The 18036-nt window shown below is 37.6% G+C and overlaps 1 protein-coding gene across 4 annotated transcripts in view; it reads right to left on the reverse strand.

The window, feature by feature from the left end:
- Window positions 1-432: 432 nt before the first annotated feature.
- The window catches only part of LOC122059958 (methionine aminopeptidase 2B-like), an 18115-nt gene continuing 511 nt past the window's right edge, over window positions 433-18036 (reverse strand). The window contains exons 2-13 of one of the 4 annotated variants that reach the window (XM_042623057.1): window positions 16391-16497; window positions 15213-15339; window positions 12125-12161; window positions 11906-12013; window positions 8897-8996; window positions 8183-8328; window positions 8009-8100; window positions 7670-7764; window positions 5226-5322; window positions 3233-3376; window positions 2891-3108; window positions 433-761 (exon numbers count right to left, since the gene is read on the reverse strand). In XM_042623057.1, the coding sequence (XP_042478991.1) occupies window positions 651-761; window positions 2891-3108; window positions 3233-3376; window positions 5226-5322; window positions 7670-7764; window positions 8009-8100; window positions 8183-8328; window positions 8897-8996; window positions 11906-12013; window positions 12125-12161; window positions 15213-15339; window positions 16391-16483 (1368 nt within the window). In that variant the 5' untranslated portion in view covers window positions 16484-16497 and the 3' untranslated portion in view covers window positions 433-650. Of the gene's footprint in view, window positions 762-2890; window positions 3109-3232; window positions 3377-5225; window positions 5323-7669; window positions 7765-8008; window positions 8101-8182; window positions 8329-8896; window positions 8997-11905; window positions 12014-12124; window positions 12162-15191; window positions 15340-16390; window positions 16498-18036 lie in introns of all 4 variants that reach the window. The other 3 variants (XM_042623056.1, XM_042623059.1, XM_042623058.1) reach the window with 3 other exon arrangements.

Consider the following 18036-nt stretch of genomic DNA (forward strand, 5'->3'; position numbering starts at 1 on the left):
AAATAATACTCATATTGATCATGGCTCTTCTGGTGCACAAGGTGCGAGGCACCTACATGTGTGAGGTCCGGGAGGCAAAAACTATGCAACCGTACCCCGTTAATGTTGAGAGGCTGTTTTGATCATGGCCCTGTTTGATACAAAAAGGCAGCTCTCTACTTGCTCAAGGAACTGCAAGGTTAGGAAGTTTGAGAACCAGCAGAATTTGTTTGGGCAATCAACATCCTACCCATGTCATTCGTTCCATCTGAATTTACTCTCTTCTGTTAACCATCTGGACCTCCTCCAGTCATTCTGCTATTTCCTAAAGAATTTCAAAGTTTATTTCTCAAGCTAAATTTAGAAAGAACCCAAAGATGGGTGGGGTTTTCATAACTGAGTATTTCAATGCTTCATAAACACAAATCTAAAAGAGTGCTTCTTGGAAGAACCTAAAAGTAACAGTCACCATTTTGCTTGCAGGAGTCCAACATTGATTACAGCATGTTCACAACCTTGGGTTTTATAATGTTAAGAGGGTCAAAATTTAAAAGAACAAAAGGGGATATTACTATATATTTGTTTTTCTTTCATTTTTTCTTTCCCAGTTCATACGACAGTACGGAACAGTTCAGCAAAGGCCACGAATGAGATAAAGGATGATTCAATCCTCAGTAGTCATCACCTCTTGATATAACTTCTTTGCAGGTTGGTCGGAGTAGAATAGTATGCTCGAACTGTGACACATAGCTACCCTTAATGTCACAAAGTGGGGGGTATTGCTGCAAGAAGGGAGATAAAAGTAAAATTATATAAGTTTTAAATTTCCAGAGAAATACAACAGCATGAGATGGATTACCAAATGAAACACAAAACATGTGAATAAATAATTTATAGTTTAAATTGAATGAATTATGACAGAACAAATACACACACACACAAAACATAGATAACAGGTGAAGCACCCAATATCAAATCAATATAGCAGGATAACATCAATTACACTATATTTCTTATGGGATGATGCTAGGAATAGGAAAGTTTTTTTTTTTTTCCTCGATATGTATGGAGGGGAAGTAGATAACAGCTAGGAGGCTTGAACTCGAGACCTCCTGGTGAGCATGGGCTTTTTGCGCACCACAGGTCACCAACTGCACTAGCCAGTTGTTGTAGAATAGGAAAGTTTTTTTTTCAAATATTCACCCAATTCTAGTACATATCATTTAAACTATCAATAACGAACTACAAGTTTTCCCATTCTCTCTGAAAGCAGAAATGATGTTTTAGATGACCATCACTGTAACTTTGATCATATATTGGACCTGGAAAAACCAGAACCTACTGCTGATCATTTCATCATTATCACTGATGGAAGCTTTGACCACAAATCCAAGGAAGCTGATGGGCAGGTATCGTTCTTGTAGACAATAGTCTCATTGCCAACATGGAGTTAGCAGGCAGCAGCACTATGGGTTAGAAAGATAGAGAGATGGATTCAAAGTTGATGGCAGGCTGGTTAGCTGATGTAGAATGTGAATCAAGGCCATGGGAAATTTTGCTTTCTTTCTCTCTTGTTTGATATCGTAACTTCTTTTAAAGTTTTTGGTGGGTAATATTTATGAGCGCTAGCAGGTTTTTTTTCCTTGAAACCCATAAACTACCACCAATGGCACAACATAATAAACTATATGGGGAGCATCTCTATGCTCGCTTTTAGTTTTTTCAAGTTTTTTGTTAACAAAATTTTCTGGTTCATCAAAAAAAACTTGGGGGCTTTAGGTATCCTGTTTATAGACATGATGAACCACTTCCTTGGAGCATGATTGTGGTGAATAGCTCAGAAGCGGTGACCCATTGAAGGGAGCTGATTGCTTTAAATATCAAAATTGTGATAAGAGACTGGGACCCCAAAAGGGTCACAATTTTGCATGGGTTATGGGAAACATCATATGACATTAATTGTCATATTTGTATCTGGGACAGCTTTCAAGATGAAGAGATGGTGTGAGGGTTCAGCTTCAGGATGAATGGCTTGACGCAGGCCATATTTTGTGAGATTTCCTAGGCTTTAGCAGCTGGCTGTAGAAAAGAATGCAATAATTGATTGGTGCTCAAAGGAATGGTGAAGCATTGGTGTGAATCCATGATTTAGTAAAAATGAATGAGGGAACAAATCTTCTCTACTAATTATACGCTCACAATATGATTAGCATCAATCCAGCTGTTGGGGATATGAAGTTGAATGTCCTGGACAATCTGAGAATACTTTCATTTCAATTAGCATCAAGCTCTCCCAAACTTGAAGCTTTCTCTTAGTTACTTTACTTGATTAGGCTCTAAGTTTGGATCAGCTGAAAAAAAGAAGCTTCCACATTTCTAGAGGTGACATCTATTTCCAAGAAGAAAAAAAAGTTCACAGCATGAGTATCAAAATTAGAGCATTTCAGGATGAGTTGTATCCTGCCAGGTCAAGCAGATAGTCTACTACAGTTGATCATCAGGTTACAAATGTACATCCCTTTGGAGGTTGGTTCCTTTTGCAATTTTATGGGGGAAGTGTAAAGAGAAGAACTGAAGAAGAACACCCGTGAACGTTGGATGTTACCTACTTGATTGGGCATGCTATCTCAAGAATATTTCCACATTTACAGTCTCAATGGGACAGAACTAGAGCTTAGTGTGGAGAGAACTGGTGTAAATTTGCAAACTTTACATTGTTCAGAAGAGAATAAAAGGAGATTTTTGTGCAGCTTTCTTTAAGTGGCTTCAACTTTCCACTTTCTATTCTGTATTATCGGTTAACTACGTGCAAGATAAGCGTGTACGTCTCCAGCTATTCGGATTTCAAGCAAACCACCTTTCATTATGGAAATGCAGACATGTAGGTTTCTGGTAGGTTGCCACAACATACCTGTACAATCCCAGCATCACAAAGGTTTTTTAGTGCCATTAGATATTTGGTCTCCCCCAAACGGTCTAAATAACGTCTGCAGAAGGCCAATGTCGAGAAGTTTTTGTTAATTGTTGCAAGCAGTTGTTTTGCTCTGGGCAACCGCAGTGGAACGTGGCCAGCTTCAAAATCTTTCATGTAATGGCTGCACTCCAGATCTTCTCTAACATAACCTTTACCTACACAAGAAGACACAAACCAAGATTTTTTTTAATTCATTGCCATAAATGTCAAATTTCAGCACAATGATCCGCATTGTATTATATATAAACCTTGACATCACCTAAAACAGTAGCTTCTTACCTGTTGACGCAAAAGTTTCTATAGCAAAAAATTCGCCCTCTTCCATCTTGGTCTGCTCTCCTCCTTTTACAATTGGAACAGATTTCCCAGCATGGATCTGATAGCGGCCAATGCTATGCCCATTCAAGTTCCGGATACTTTTAACTGTCAATGAAAATGCCATGATTCTTATACAATTACAAAATGTTAGGTAGACAAAAACACAGCATGCACAAATTCTACATTTAACAATTTATAGACACAGTGAAAAACAGGAAGATTGGGTTTGAACAACCATAGGACTAGTGTCAAGGTGGTTCCTGCCTCTAACCAAAGATCTAGACAAGTTTTGATGCATATATGGCAGAACAGAAGAAACCCCAAAAAAGGAAAAATATTAAACACCCTTTTGGGAGAGAATAGAGCTGTTTCCAGTTGCCTGTTCATCTAAAGGCACTAAAACTCAACGTAAGGACCACATAAAAGGGCTTTGAAGTCAAATCGTCTAAAGCAGCTCGCCTTTGAGGATGCCATGGGACTCAAAGCAACGACTTCCTCACTTCCTTTGTTGTGGCAACAGAAGCAAGTAATTAGCCATGAAGCAGAACAAAACATGTAACAAATTTCAGATACAGGGGCATCATGCCTTTTCATTTCTGCAGGATTTACTGCATATTTTAGGTATTGTGTTTGGGTGAGCCTTAGCAAACAAGTGTTATGCACGGCTTAGCAGGGTGATCAATGCATAAACTTAATATGGTAGTCCATTTGGCACTCAAATTTGGGGTATGGGTGCCCCTTCCTTTAGCTATATAGCTGGAAAGTTTCAGCTAAAGATTACACAATGTAAAGAGGGTTCATAAATAGTGAAAGAGTAAAATGTAAGATCTATCAAAAAAAAAAAAAAAGTCAAATGCATGATCTAAACTGATTCACTGTTGAAAATACAGGAGGGAAAAAGTAAATATTATACTAGGAGGTCCATCCTCCCCAACCTTAGGCAAAAGCTTGCAATGAAATCCATGGAGACACTTACCTGATCTCGGGCCTAAGTTTAGCTTACTCCACCTTGTCCCACTGAGAAAGGCAAACTGGGCCACAACATTGAGTTGGACCACCAGATTTGACAAGTGGCTAATCCATAAAGCACCCTGCCTATCCAGCAGCTGGAACTTGCTACATCATCTATCATGATTCATAAGGCTCAAACAGGTGGGCTATTGTGCCAAGGTTGGCAAACCAATCATTCTGGAGGCTTTTCTCTTTACCTTTAATCTATGGCGTAGTCTAATAATAGTCTGGTAAAACTTTGGACATAAAGTGGCTGATTTTAAAGTTATGTACTTCAGAGTACACTAAACAATGTGCAATTCGTGTGGTCCCTCTAGTCAGTCAAAGAGTGGTTTGTACAGTGACTTGCCAAGGTTCAACACAGTTAGATTATCCAAGTGGAAGAAGTTCACTGTATTCAGTAAGTTGAGGGGCTTCTTAACGTCCCAAAGTGATCCCTCAAAGTACCAAAATATGTGGTTATATGTATCCATTCTATTACAATATAAGAGATATTCAGTAAGTTGAGGGGCTTCTTAAGGTCCCAAAGTAATCCCTCAAAGTACCCAAATCTGTGGTTACATGTATACATTCTATTATAATACAAGGGATACGGACATAATTTGAGATTAAAAATTTTTTTTTGAAGGCCACCTTGTTCATCCTAATGTTTTAGTAGCTTTTTCTTTCTCTCGCAGAAGAGTTTTAGTAGCATCCTAGCTCCTATTGAAAAGGTTCTCTTGCTTTCGTACATGCAGTTTTTCCTCATTTATTCTCTGTTCTGTGAATTTCCACTGTAGATTTAGATTCAGCTCTTGTCCATATCTTGTCTGAGTTAAGCCACTACATAACGGACTATGGTGCTTCCTCAAAACACAGGGTATGAGTAACTTAAAACAAAGAAAATATAAACTACAAATAGCAACTACAATAAATTCACCTCAAGTTAGTTTAAAAACCAGACCTTGGAACACCTTTCCATTAATCTCAACTTCATATGATTCCATGACCTCTTGGATTGCAGCACCAACATCACAAAGACGCACATCTATTCCCGATTCCTGAAAAAATATTAAAAATCAAATAAAATTACTGATGGATAAAAATTGGAACATGGATAGACTAGCAGAATTTTACAAAATTTATTTCTTCAGTGAGGTAAATAACTTTAGGATGATTTTTTTTTTTTTTTTTTGAGTCAAGAACATCATTGCAAGCAAAAGGCACACATCACAAGTGACATAAATGATGCCATAACAAGAATCCTTTCAGAAAAATTTCAGGACATTATCCTGGCATGCTTTTAACATAGATGACAGTACAATCCATCTTAAGCAAGAAAATATTTGGACAACCCTATTAGCACAGGATGTGCATCCATTTGGCATTGGTATTATGGTTTTACTAACTGCATACTTCATGAAATTCTGCATATATGCTCTACATTTTGCTTGTCATTCTGGAGGCCGTATATGGAAGAAAATACTTGGGCAGAAGAACATCCCCAAGATCTTCAAGAAAAAAAGGTTTCAAAAAAGACAAAAACCTGTATTTGCAATTCTCATAAACTCTTCTAAATAAACCTACTAATCTAGGGTTTTAAAACCCTGATGTAGGTTGCTATGGGCCCACCAAAATGATGAAAATCTCAAATAGAAGGATTAGTGGCAATTTCATAATTTTCAGAGAAGTTCAAGACCCTTGTGGGAGAAGTAAACAGGAATAGGGACAGAATAGTAAATAGATTTAAAGAGGAATCACTAATATGGAACTTCAAAAAAGATAAGGGTAAAATAAATAATTTATGAAAGCAAAGGGATTTTGAATAATAATGGAAAGGAACTGCACCTGGTGCACAAATAAAGGAAATAACCTTCTTCCTTAATACGATAAAACAGAACTAACAACCAAAACTTCTCCAAATATCTCTAAGTCACTCGATGTGAATCCGATCCAGCTGAAACTTTAGAATCTATCTAATCCTATTACATCTTAAATATAACACATAGCAGATCAAACCATCAAACAACAAAGGGAAGTATTTTTCTGTCCGGGAGCATAGCGTACGCTAGAATTCATTGAGTCTATCTTTCTTCTCCCACAAGAGAGTGACAGTCTGACAGATATGTCATTTCATTGGAGGAGAGAGAGAGAGACTCAAGGAAGCGCTAGTGTAGGTTGCACTCCCGAACAGAGTTTATTTTTCCATAAGTTAAAAAAAGGCAAAAAGAACTGTCTGGGAGCGCAGCCTACGCCAGGACTCCCATGTGTCTCTCTCTCTCCCTCTCTGAAAAGGCATCCCTACCCATTGTTTAGGGGAGGAGAGAAATAGACACAAGAAGCACTGGCAGAGCCTGCACTCCCGGACAGAGAACCACTTCCCATAAATAAATATATTCTGGGAGGAGTGAAGAGTACCAGTTTTGAAGATGGGTTTAGATCTTCTAATCCCCAACTGTTCAGCCCCAAACTCAATAGGCTGAGTCGCCCTTGGGAAGAAAATGAATCTTCATAGTTTCAGGCCCAACGGATTTAAAAATAAAGAGTTCTAACAATTCATACCCAACCTAGTTCCCGCAGGTAGAAGGGAAGAAGAAATTATAACCAGAATTAGATGAAACAATAAATAAATAAATAAATAATGAAGAAAGAAACAAAGGAGAAGAAGTATAAGAAGGAAACAAGAAAGAATAAGAATAAAAGTAGAATGGCAGATTGCACCTGAGATAACGAAAGAGGTTAGGGGCAGCAGAGAGAGAAAAGATGACTGGCAGTCGAACCAGCCATTCACTCTCACAGAAACAAGAGTAAACTTCAAAAATTTCATTCAATTCCAATCTATATATGAATGAATTACATCACATTTATAGACTTAAACCGAAGAATTCCTAATCGAAATTGAAACTGAAAGTAGACTCTGAAAAGTAATTGGACTTCTACCAATGATAACTAATAATAGGAATAAAATAATAGTAAAATGAAATTACAAAGAGAACCCCAATAATTAAGTAAACCCTAACTACCCAACTAGACCATAAGCCAGGTTTGGACCTGGTTCTTCTCGGCCTATATTTCCAGACTAAGGCAAGCCGGTCCAGCCATGGAAGTGCAACTGCATCACTTCCTCAGTTCTAGGAAGATCAATAAGAATCAACTGATATGGATCTTTCAGTTACAAACCAGAATGATGCAGAAACTTCTCAAAAGCCATTGAACTAAAAGGTCACAGTTGCAATTCAAGCAAATCGTGCCACTGGTATAACAGCCAAGACCAAGATGGAAAAATGTAGTTCCTTTCCACTCCAAGGAAAAATTTAACATTATATATGTTTCATAAATCCAAACACTTCCAATTTTTTATTATGAGTAAGTACAGAAGAATACAGGTGAAGTGTAGAACAACACTACCTTAATTCCAGTATTTGTAGCTTCCCGTGAGGCCTCAAGTAATGGATCAAACATGGGGTTGAATGCCACTGTAAATGCACAGTCAACTATGCGCCCTACCAAAAAAAAAACAACACAGCAAATCAACATCTGGATAAGAAACTAAACAGGCTCTCAGGTATCAAAATTCTGTAAATGATGGAAAATAAATCTGAAGAAGGAACCCCAAGGGGGTACCTCAGTTGGTAAGGACCAACATCTCACAATTAAGAGGTCATAAGTTCAAGTCTCCTTGGGGCCCTACCTATGAAAAAAAAAATCTGATGAATCAAAATCAAATGGAAACCACCAGGATACTACCGTCAATATGAGTTCCAAAATCCAACTTCATAACATCATCATACTGAAGCACAGTCTTATCCCCAGAATTTGGTGTCCAATGTGCCGCAACCCTGGCAATTAAAAATAGTTTAAATGTTACATTTAAAGGGAAGAAGGTACAAAACAATGGGCGCACAAAGGCAAAATATTTACCAGTTTAACGAACAACCAGTAGGAAATGCAATGCCTGCTTCCAGACCATTCTCTGAAATCAATCTACGAACTGTATTCTCCAAAGTTTCACATAGTTCAGACATTAACATCCCTGGCTTGATGATTCCCTTCATATATTTTCGAACCTAAATGAAAGCAACCACAAATTAAATGGAGCACATTGATGCACATTTTCATATGTATATTGTTTTGTTAGAAAAAAGCCCCTCCCTCCTCCCCCACCCCCCCCCCAACCACCCCAACCAAAAAAATAAATAAAAAAGTGTTAAGATGGTGACATTTTACGTAAAATATAAATCACATTAAAGTGATAATAATAGTGGGCATGCTCAAGATGGCCACCACAGTGGAAATTTTTTTTCAACTTCACCAATATATTATTGTCAAAATATCTCCCAAATAATATTATTGTCAATATATTTTTTATATAATAGAAGTACTAAATACCAGTTAAACAATCTTAAAGCATTGATATTAGGCCAAAAATGAAAAGAAACAAGTAATTGCTGTTGTGTGGTAAGAACACTTGATTACAGTGTTAATGTGTTATTGTTTCCAAAGACATTTTGAACAATATAACATGGCAGTTTAGCAGTCCTTAGGTCCTAGAAACATTATTAACATCAATACTCAACAGTTACAAAAGTTATTTCAAAATTCAAATGCCATGCTTTTTTAAGACATAAATGAAACCTGTCGATGGACTTCAGCTGCTTGGCGAACTGAATTATAAATGGGTTTCTCATGGCGCTCCAGTTCCCTCTTTTCTACAGAAGTAGTCCTCCATAGGTTACTAATTAGTAGCATCAAGGTCAAAAATCAAGCACCACAAAAGAGCAGATTGTTAAAAAAGAACACAAGTGCCACACATAAGACGAATTTTCTATAATAGTTTAAGAACAAAGTCAAAAAAAAAAAGGGGGGGGGGGGGATTCATAACAGAGAACTGATGGAATTTGAACTTGTAAACCAAAAATTGAATTCAGACAGCATCCCTTCCATAATATTCCAGAGAATGCTCATACAGCAGAACAAACATGAAACGTACTTGATGGTAATAAGTACTATCTATTAGTTTGGACAAGGGAAAGAAACTCATTAAAAATGCAATAAATAATGAATTTGGGTAATAACAGAGAACTGATGGGATTTGAATTTGTATTACACCAGGGCTGATGGAACTTTTTCTTACCAGCAAAATGGCAAATAGGAAAGAAAAAATTTACCAATGAATCAAAAGAAAACCAAAGGAGGGCATAAGATTTGACAAATGATTTCATTGTCCCAGACCCCCAGTTCCCTTTGGTCAGGAATATCATACAGGACCAGGACATCCTGGCTTTGGGTTCATCCTCTCTAGGACCAACTTGATTCCTTGGGGCTTGGGAACCTCGCCTAGGCCAGAGCTGGACCGGAAAGAAAAAAAAAAAAAAAAAAAGGACAGAATCTGATGAGCCCAAATTCTAACCAGGACACATGATTTGCGTTCTAGGGCTTTTGCTACAGTGTCAAGTAATGAGCAGGGGGTATTCTTCTTCTTCTTCTCCTTCTCATTTTATCTATTGCCAAGGTGTTGGTTGGTTATTGCTTTGTCTTGTTACAGGGCTCACATATTCCTCAATGAGACAACTATATTTTGGTGTCTTCTTTCTGTTCAACTTGGGTGCAGGGTGTGGCAAGGGTTATAATTTATGCAGCCTTACCTCTGCTTCGTGGGAAGGCTATTTCCCACAAAGAACCTGATAAATGGATGGGGTGCTCCCCAGGGAGGTACAGAGAGAGATGACATGAAATGATGCATTTCAGATATATCGCCTGGGGAAGGTGAAGCAGAAACGGCTGCCCTTACCTGATTGGACCAACATGACCAGCTTTGGAAACCAAGAGCCAAGAAGAACCGGTCCAGCCCAGGGTTTTGGTCCAACAAGTGTTGGAAATAAAATTAGTAGTTATTTAGTATTTTATTTCATGCCTTTTATTTTCCAGATTTGAATGTAGGAGTTAAGATTTATTTCCTTTGCATTAGTTTCCTTTTACGGTTATTTCCTAGTTTAGGTTAGATACTATGTTAGTAGAGTTTCCAATTTCATTCTTTATTTTCTATATATTGGTTGTAGTCGATAGATATGCAGAGAATGATGAATTAATAATTTTGGGTGAAGTTGTGGTTATGCGTGGTCGTGTGAATCTCCTCCCCTCCCTTTAATTATTCCCTTCTTCCCTAAGGCCCCCATCCCTTCTTCCCTACGGCCCCCCATCAATTGGTATCAGAGCCGAAGGATCCTTCCTTCGTACTCCTTTCTTCCCCATCTCTTCCTTACTCCTCTATTCTGGTTTCTACAGAGACTAAGAACAGCCATTAAAAAAATAAAGAATATAATTGGAAACTCTACTAACATAGTATCTAACCTAAACTAAGAAATAACAGTAAAAGAAAACTAATGCAAAGGAAATAAATCCTAACTCCTACATTCAAATCTGAAAAATAAAAGGCATGAAATAAAATATTAAATAACTACTAATTTTATTTCCAACCCTTGTTGAACCAAAACCCTGGGCTGGACCGGTTCTTCTTGGCTCTTGGTTTCCAAAGCCGGTCATGCTGGTCCAACCAGGAAAGGGCAGCCGTAGCTGCATCAGAAGGAGAGAGAATGGGGGTCCTCTTTGTTTTCTTTCATAAAAAAGCTGAAATTATTTTTCTTTCTTTCTTGGCTTGGCTTTGCTAGCAGTAAGGCATCACCCTTGGACAGTTAATATTGAATGAAGCTGACACAATGGCCCCTGTGGACCGCTAGAATGGGCCATGTAAAGGACATTCCCCACAAAGACAGAGTAAGAATCAAAACCAAACTAGGATTTAACAATAACTTTGTGAGAACATATTGGGTAAGAAAACAGAATAATCAAGCTGACCAATTGGATATATGAAAGAGCATATGATCAAATCATTAAAAGACTTGCTCCCCACAGAACCGTAAATCATACCATGATCTATGAGTGCCCCAGAGAGAGAGAGAGAGAGACAAGGGTTACATCAGATAAGCCATGGCTGGCTGCCATGGTCAGTCACTACTCTAACTCAAACCAGTAAAGATTCCCACTGGAACTAAAGAGTTGGAATTTGACAAGCTAATAAATAAACTCTTAATTAAAAATGGGGAAAGAAAACTCAAATTTTAAATCATTCCCATATGGAAGAGTCTCTGCCCACCAAAAATCTAGCATTCATGGAAGCCATCCAAAAGACTGCAAAATAAACCCCACCCCAAAAGACACATCGTAATAAAATAAAACTCCACTAAACTATGACTGTTCCACTAGGCACTACCAGCTAGGTAATAGTGCCATCATATATTATTATTGCGGGTCCAGTATAAACAATAACTGATAAGCTGTAAATTCTGGCTGTTATATAAAACCTTTATGAAGTAATATGAGCCCATGCCCACATTTGCACATTATTCAGGGACTTGTAGCTAATTATCACCAGAAAGCAAAGAAACAGTGTCAAAAGAATTTATCCAATAATCAAGCAATCTTTCATGATAAAGTTGGCATCCTCCCCATTTCACTTGATAGGAGGAACAAATTTATTAGTTGCTGCCAACTGAATTCAGGTACAGACCAAGCGATAACAAATATATATATATATATATATATATTTTGGGTGGGTGGGTGGAAGGAATGGTAGGATATACTCACTCATCTTTGTACTGCTGTATTTCACCCTCAGGGAACTCTCCAGATGGAAATAGTTCAATAACAGGAATAGATGGGGGATCAGTCTGCACAAGAGATTCTTTCTTCTTCCTATAAAAGGCAGAATATTAATAATCTATCTACTTTTGATACAAAAAAAACGAAGAGAGGAAAAAAAAAAGGGGAACCACATGGATCCTAAACCTAGAAGAAGGTACTCACTTGCTTTTGCTTTTCTTCTTTTTCTTCTTCACAGTTTCTGTTGGAAGCAAAAAATATGTATATATAAAAAATAATGTGATTTTTCTTTTTAATAGAGATAAAGCATGGATTAACGCACAACAAAATGAAGGCTAGTTGAGCTCTAAGAAAAGAAGAAAAAAGGGGGGGGGGGCGACAAGAATGAAGAAACAAAAGAGGTGAAAGGAAAAGGAAGAACAAACAAGGGGAGGGGAGATGACACTAATAATCGATAGCAAACAGAAGCCAATTTTTTTTCTGACAATCCAGAGTCCCTCATAGTGTAAGAAGAAACTAACCCTTTTAAAAAATAAGCATAAAACAAGACAGCGGTGACAATTTCTTTCTTCTACTGAGTAGCATAGATTATTAAAATCAACGCCCCTTGGCGGGGGTGGAGGAGTGAAAGAAGCGGAAACTATTAATCTGCTGAAATGTTATGCTATTATTGGTCAACCATAAGCCCAGTGATGCACAATACCCATGATTCTTAGTATGTCATCATACAAAAACATATTTAAAACTAAGGTTGTGGTTGGTAGCCAAGAGAAGAAAAGAAAAGAAAAGAAAAAAGTACAAAAATTGTACTATATTCTTGGTTTAAGAAATTCTCATTGTGCTTGGTATGTCCTAAACCAAGAGAAGATCCTTTTTTGAATTTCAAAATTCACTTCGGGAATGGTGAAGTTTTCTTATGCTGCCAAAAACATAAGAAAATACAAAAAAAAATCTTTTTCTTTTCTTCTAATGGTAGCCAAACATACATACTTTTTTTTTCCTTACCATTTCATTTCTTTTCTAGATTCTTTTTTCTTTTCATTTCTTTTCTTTTCTTCTCTTGGCTACCAAACACAGCCTAAAGTTAAAGTCCAATTCATGCAATTAGGGCACTTGTTTTAAGTAGACAACCCATTTCAGCAGAAACTTGATATGCAGGGCCAATTTCATCCAAGCACTTGATTATGGGATACCTGTCCACACTCTTCCCTGTAAGTGTCTACTTCATTGCTATAATGGGACTCCAAGAATGGAAGTGGGTTTATGTACTGTTCTTTAGAACATGCACCTTGAGCCTGCAGCTGTTTAACTGAGGCATTTGCACCTCCGTGCAACTATTTCACTACATCACACTAGCTCATTTATTGAATGATAAATCAATACAAGTGATTGAGACACATGATTTTTTTTTTTTTTTTTGGTAAATAAAAAAATCATTACCAAAGGAGGAAGAAGGAAGAAACAGGCCCAAGCGAAAAGAAAAGAAAAAAACAAGTGGCCAACAAAACCAACTAAAGGGAGGGGGAAACCCCCAGGACAGAACAATGACCCTATTCCTTGGAGAATCTCTAACAGGGCGGGGGAAGCATGTTGAGCTTAGAACTAAAATCAAAGTAGATTTCCAAATATTATTGGAAGAATGGGAATTAGAAGTCCATCTACGAAAATTTCGTTTCATCCAAATGTGGTTGATGACGGCACAAAAGGCAAGCTTTCCAACAATGTCACAAATAGTAGATCCTGCAAAAGTCATATCAACCTAGATCCATTACCTACGAAGGTCTCCTGCCAGGCCAACAAGAACCGAGGGCTCTTTTCCAAACAGATAGCAAAAATGGCATCCGAAAAAAAAGGTGGTCTAAGTCTTCAATTCCATTCCAGCAAAGACAGCAGGAAGGAGAGACTTGGATGTGCCGGCAAAGAAGGATTGGGTAGGGAGGGCAGTGAAACTGTGGCGGGGGATGTGATCAGTGAACCAAACAATCTTTTTCCAAGGAGCTAAAGGATTGCGGGAACAAATAAAATCCCAAGCTAATTAGGAGCTGAAGGCGCCCTTCAGCGATGAGGACCAGATAACTTTGTCGCCCCTACCCTGATGACCTTGGGGGGGGGGGGAGGACCATATGTCTAACAACCATAGGCAAATGATTCCACAAAACAACCCTTCTCTCTCTAGGAAGAATGGGCCCGATGATGTTTATGATGTTCCCCCAATGATTGAAAAGGAAAAAAGCGAGAACATCTCTGAAAAGTGGATCTGCCATGGCCCTATGGGCTACCCTCACCCTCACTCTTTCAATATCACTGGCTCGGTGGAGAATTCATCTTGAATCAAGCAGGCATTTCTCTCCTCCCACAAATCCCAAAGTCCCACCTACAGTCTACCCTCAAAATGAATCTACCCCTAGCCTAGAAAGAGAGACGTTCCAAAATCACATCAGCAGCACCACAGTGTTGGCAAAGTCCAATCATGGCCAAACACAGAAAGGAAGTGGAGCTATACCATTTTGGCAAAGGTTTATTCAAGAACCAGGTGGCTGACAGCTTCTCATCCCCTTTATACTTGAAAAAATGAAAGGGGAGAGACATCCCCACCCCCCCCAAAAAAAAAAACTCATAAATCTACAAGACCATAATTTTCTTGTGGGCAATTTCCCAACCTAGGACATTACATTTTAATGGAACATGGGCTTCCAGCCTTCCACAAAAATTTGTGAGGAAGCAAGGGTTCTCCCTGGAGCGTAAGTATAAGGGAAAAAGAAAGAGAGAGAGAGAAAGAGAGAGAGAGAGAGAGAGAAGAAGGAAAGTAACAAAATAAGATTTGGAAAATAAAACGCCATCATAATTCAGAAGCCAAATTCTCTGTTCCTATTGACTCTGTGACGCAAACTATCACTGAAGTGAAGCCAATAAATCTTGAACCATCAACTCTCTCTCTCTAAGGCCCCTCCGAAACCCTAAGCAGCTTAAACCTCAAGATATAATGTCACACACTAACCCACCGTCATGTTCATACAATTTGACAAAAAGTAAGGATTTTCTTCCCCCACAGGACCAAATGAATTTATTAGACGAGAAGAATAAGAATGGGTACAAGGAACAGAAACATGCAATAAGGCCTTATTCTGCCAGTACAATGTTCAATAAAAATAGTATAAATGACTTAGTTAGCACTTAGCAGTAAAAATCATCGAGTGACATAATAATAATAATAATAATAACAACATAAAACAGAACCAACTGCCAAGAAATTCCAGCCTAGAAAAGCAACCTGATAGATCTGAAGTATCACCTTTTTCCTCATCTTCATCTTTCTGCAATGAAGGTGAAACTGAATTAGTTTCTAAATTGCCATTTGTAGGCTTCAAAGTTTTAGAAACTTCTACAACATCACATTGTTCCTTTGTATCAGTCATGCCCTGTAAAACACATAATAGCAACACCATGTGCAAACATACAAGTTATAAGTGAACTAAGAAAAACAAAAAGAGCATCAAGAGCCCATTTTAAAGTTCTTTTGAAGAATTCCAAGGAACATGGTACATGAAGTAGGAGAAGCAGATAGCAGGGATATTCTTACCAGTTTAGGTTACTTCCAAGGATACAAATAACTAAATGGAAAAGCATAGGACACAGTTAATTTTGTCAATCCTAGTCCAGGGAGTTGACAATCAAGCAGGTGAGACCATTTTGAAAGTCTCTAATTCCAACAACATAAAGAGGAAATATAACTAGCTCATCATCTCTACAAAGATCTCACAAAGCATTTTTATGGCAGACAAAGGAAAAGCCTTGCTGATTGGTTGCGACTAATACATTACAAAATTCAAGGTCAAAATTTTCAAACCATGGAAGATTGATTTAGAAGCATCCATGCAAGAGTTTTGATGGCTTGGACTAGACGATGCCTTTTATCGAAGCATAATTCTGTTAGACCTCTTTATGTTAGTAGCAGTTAGTGACAGATCTGTAACTAATGGTTTTCTTTAAGAAATGAGATGAGTGATCAGAGTAGGTGTCTTGAAGAGATGTAACAGTAGTTGACTAAAGTGAAAGAGCTAGGTCGAGTCAACTCATATCTTATTTATTGGCTATTATGGTTTATGGAAACGTGGTTAAGGGAATCGCTTTTATCCTATTGTTTGATGGGAAAACCACTATCTATTGGAAACATGGTTAAGGGAATAACTTTGGTCCTCAAATCTGAAATCAGATATCATCCATAAATCTAGGAACCCACTTCTACCTATTAACCTGAAATCCTACTTCTAGGAATCCTCAAAGCTTATGGACCGATACTACTCACGGGCCTTCATATTGCTCTTCAAAGAGAGGTTTCATGGAAAGATTGTGACACAGTAAACAAGAAATGCTTGGCAACAACAACAGCACCCCCCCCCCAAAAAAAAAAAAGGAACGGTAGCATGGAGGAAAAAAATTTTCACACCACTTACTTATATCTATACTTACCGTACGACTCTTTGGGGCATCTTGTTGTTGTTCTAGTTGCAACCTTTCCATTTCTAATGGAAGCTTGTCATTCACTTCAGCATCAGTTCCCATGATTTTGATGCCTCCTGTATTAAAAATAAATAAAATAAATATCAGTAGGAAAACTTGCAATTGAAGAAAAAACATTCTACAGTAACTATGACTATGGGGAAAAGCTCAATTGGGATGGAGACAACCAAGTGAGTGAGAGACAAGGAGAGGGTACAGTGCTGTGTAAAAGAGCAAAAAATTTTACAGATTCTTCCTTTGCTTGTGTTACTTGACAATTCTAAGCCCCAATATAAATCTAAATAGACGTAAAGACATGATATGACACTTATGGCCACACAGATTCTTAATGTCCCCAACATTTTTTCAGTTGATAACATAAGTATTGTATGTCCATCAATCCTATTGTAGGTCATATACACTGCTAAGATTTATATTTTGTAACAACCATGATTTCAGTCATTATTCAAACTAAAACTATGAAACAACATTTTAGTAATTTCAGTTGAAGCCAACCACTATCTTGTAAAATCATGAAAATGGTACAAATGAAAGGAAACTATTAAAATTATGACAAGAGAGAAAGGAAATCTTGCCTTTACGACTTAAAAAAAAAAATCTTTACTTTTCTCCCATAGGCAACAGAATTAAGTATTTCAACCCTATGCAAAAGAACTGTGCATCACGTACATTTTATATGCAAAGGACATGTTCAATAAAAGATGAAAAATGGTACACAATAAGATAGGCAATCAAGATTGGATCAAGTTCCTGCAGTTTTTCCCAAAATTCTCAAGCATGGCCAACTAATCGGATAATATGAGCATGTCTACAAACAAAATGCTTCTTCACTTTTTATTAGAGATGCACCAGTTCCATTCCTTCCAGATGCTTCACGATATCACATAGGACAGTAATTTTATAAATATTGGTACTCAACTTCAGATGATGATTGGTTGAATTATCTTTATTTTCAATCTATTGCTTCGATTTCCTATCTATATTTCATATTCTCAAAGTTCAAAAAAGGGTTGGGGAGGGTATGTTTATTGTTCCTTTCAAGACTTGAAGTTAGTTTTTCCCTTTTCACTGCTAAGCTAGTCAATGTATACATAAAGTAATGATAGTCCTAGAGTGTCTGAGTTTAGTCTTCCAATGCCGTCATAAAGGCATGTAGCCTGGTCCATAAGACAATGAATTCGTTGACGTCTTCAGTAATTAGTATGTGAGTATTCGTTAATACAAAATAGTCACCTATCTCCAAAAGAAGGGGAAAAAAATAGTATGAGAGTATTCTCCAGTCTTGAAGGTTCAAGGATATAAAATAGAATTTCCTTTCTTCTAGTCTTACTCCATTCTATATCTGTACATATCCAGTTCTGATCATCCATACAGCAAGCAATAGTCTTGGAGGTTCTTTTTTATTCAGATTCTTGCTTTCAAAGTTCTGCATCAAAAGGTACCCTCATCTACTGCAAGTTTTAGTATTTTCAAACAAATAGTCCAAAAACTTAATCTTTGCTCTGTTTACTAGTCTCTACATTGTGTTCATTATGTGATCAATAATCGCTGCAGATTAAAGGAAAATAATAGCAATTATTCATCCCCCCCCCCCC

Source organism: Macadamia integrifolia, chromosome 13, assembly GCF_013358625.1.
Source record: "Macadamia integrifolia cultivar HAES 741 chromosome 13, SCU_Mint_v3, whole genome shotgun sequence".
Classification (NCBI taxonomy): Eukaryota; Viridiplantae; Streptophyta; class Magnoliopsida; order Proteales; family Proteaceae; genus Macadamia; species Macadamia integrifolia.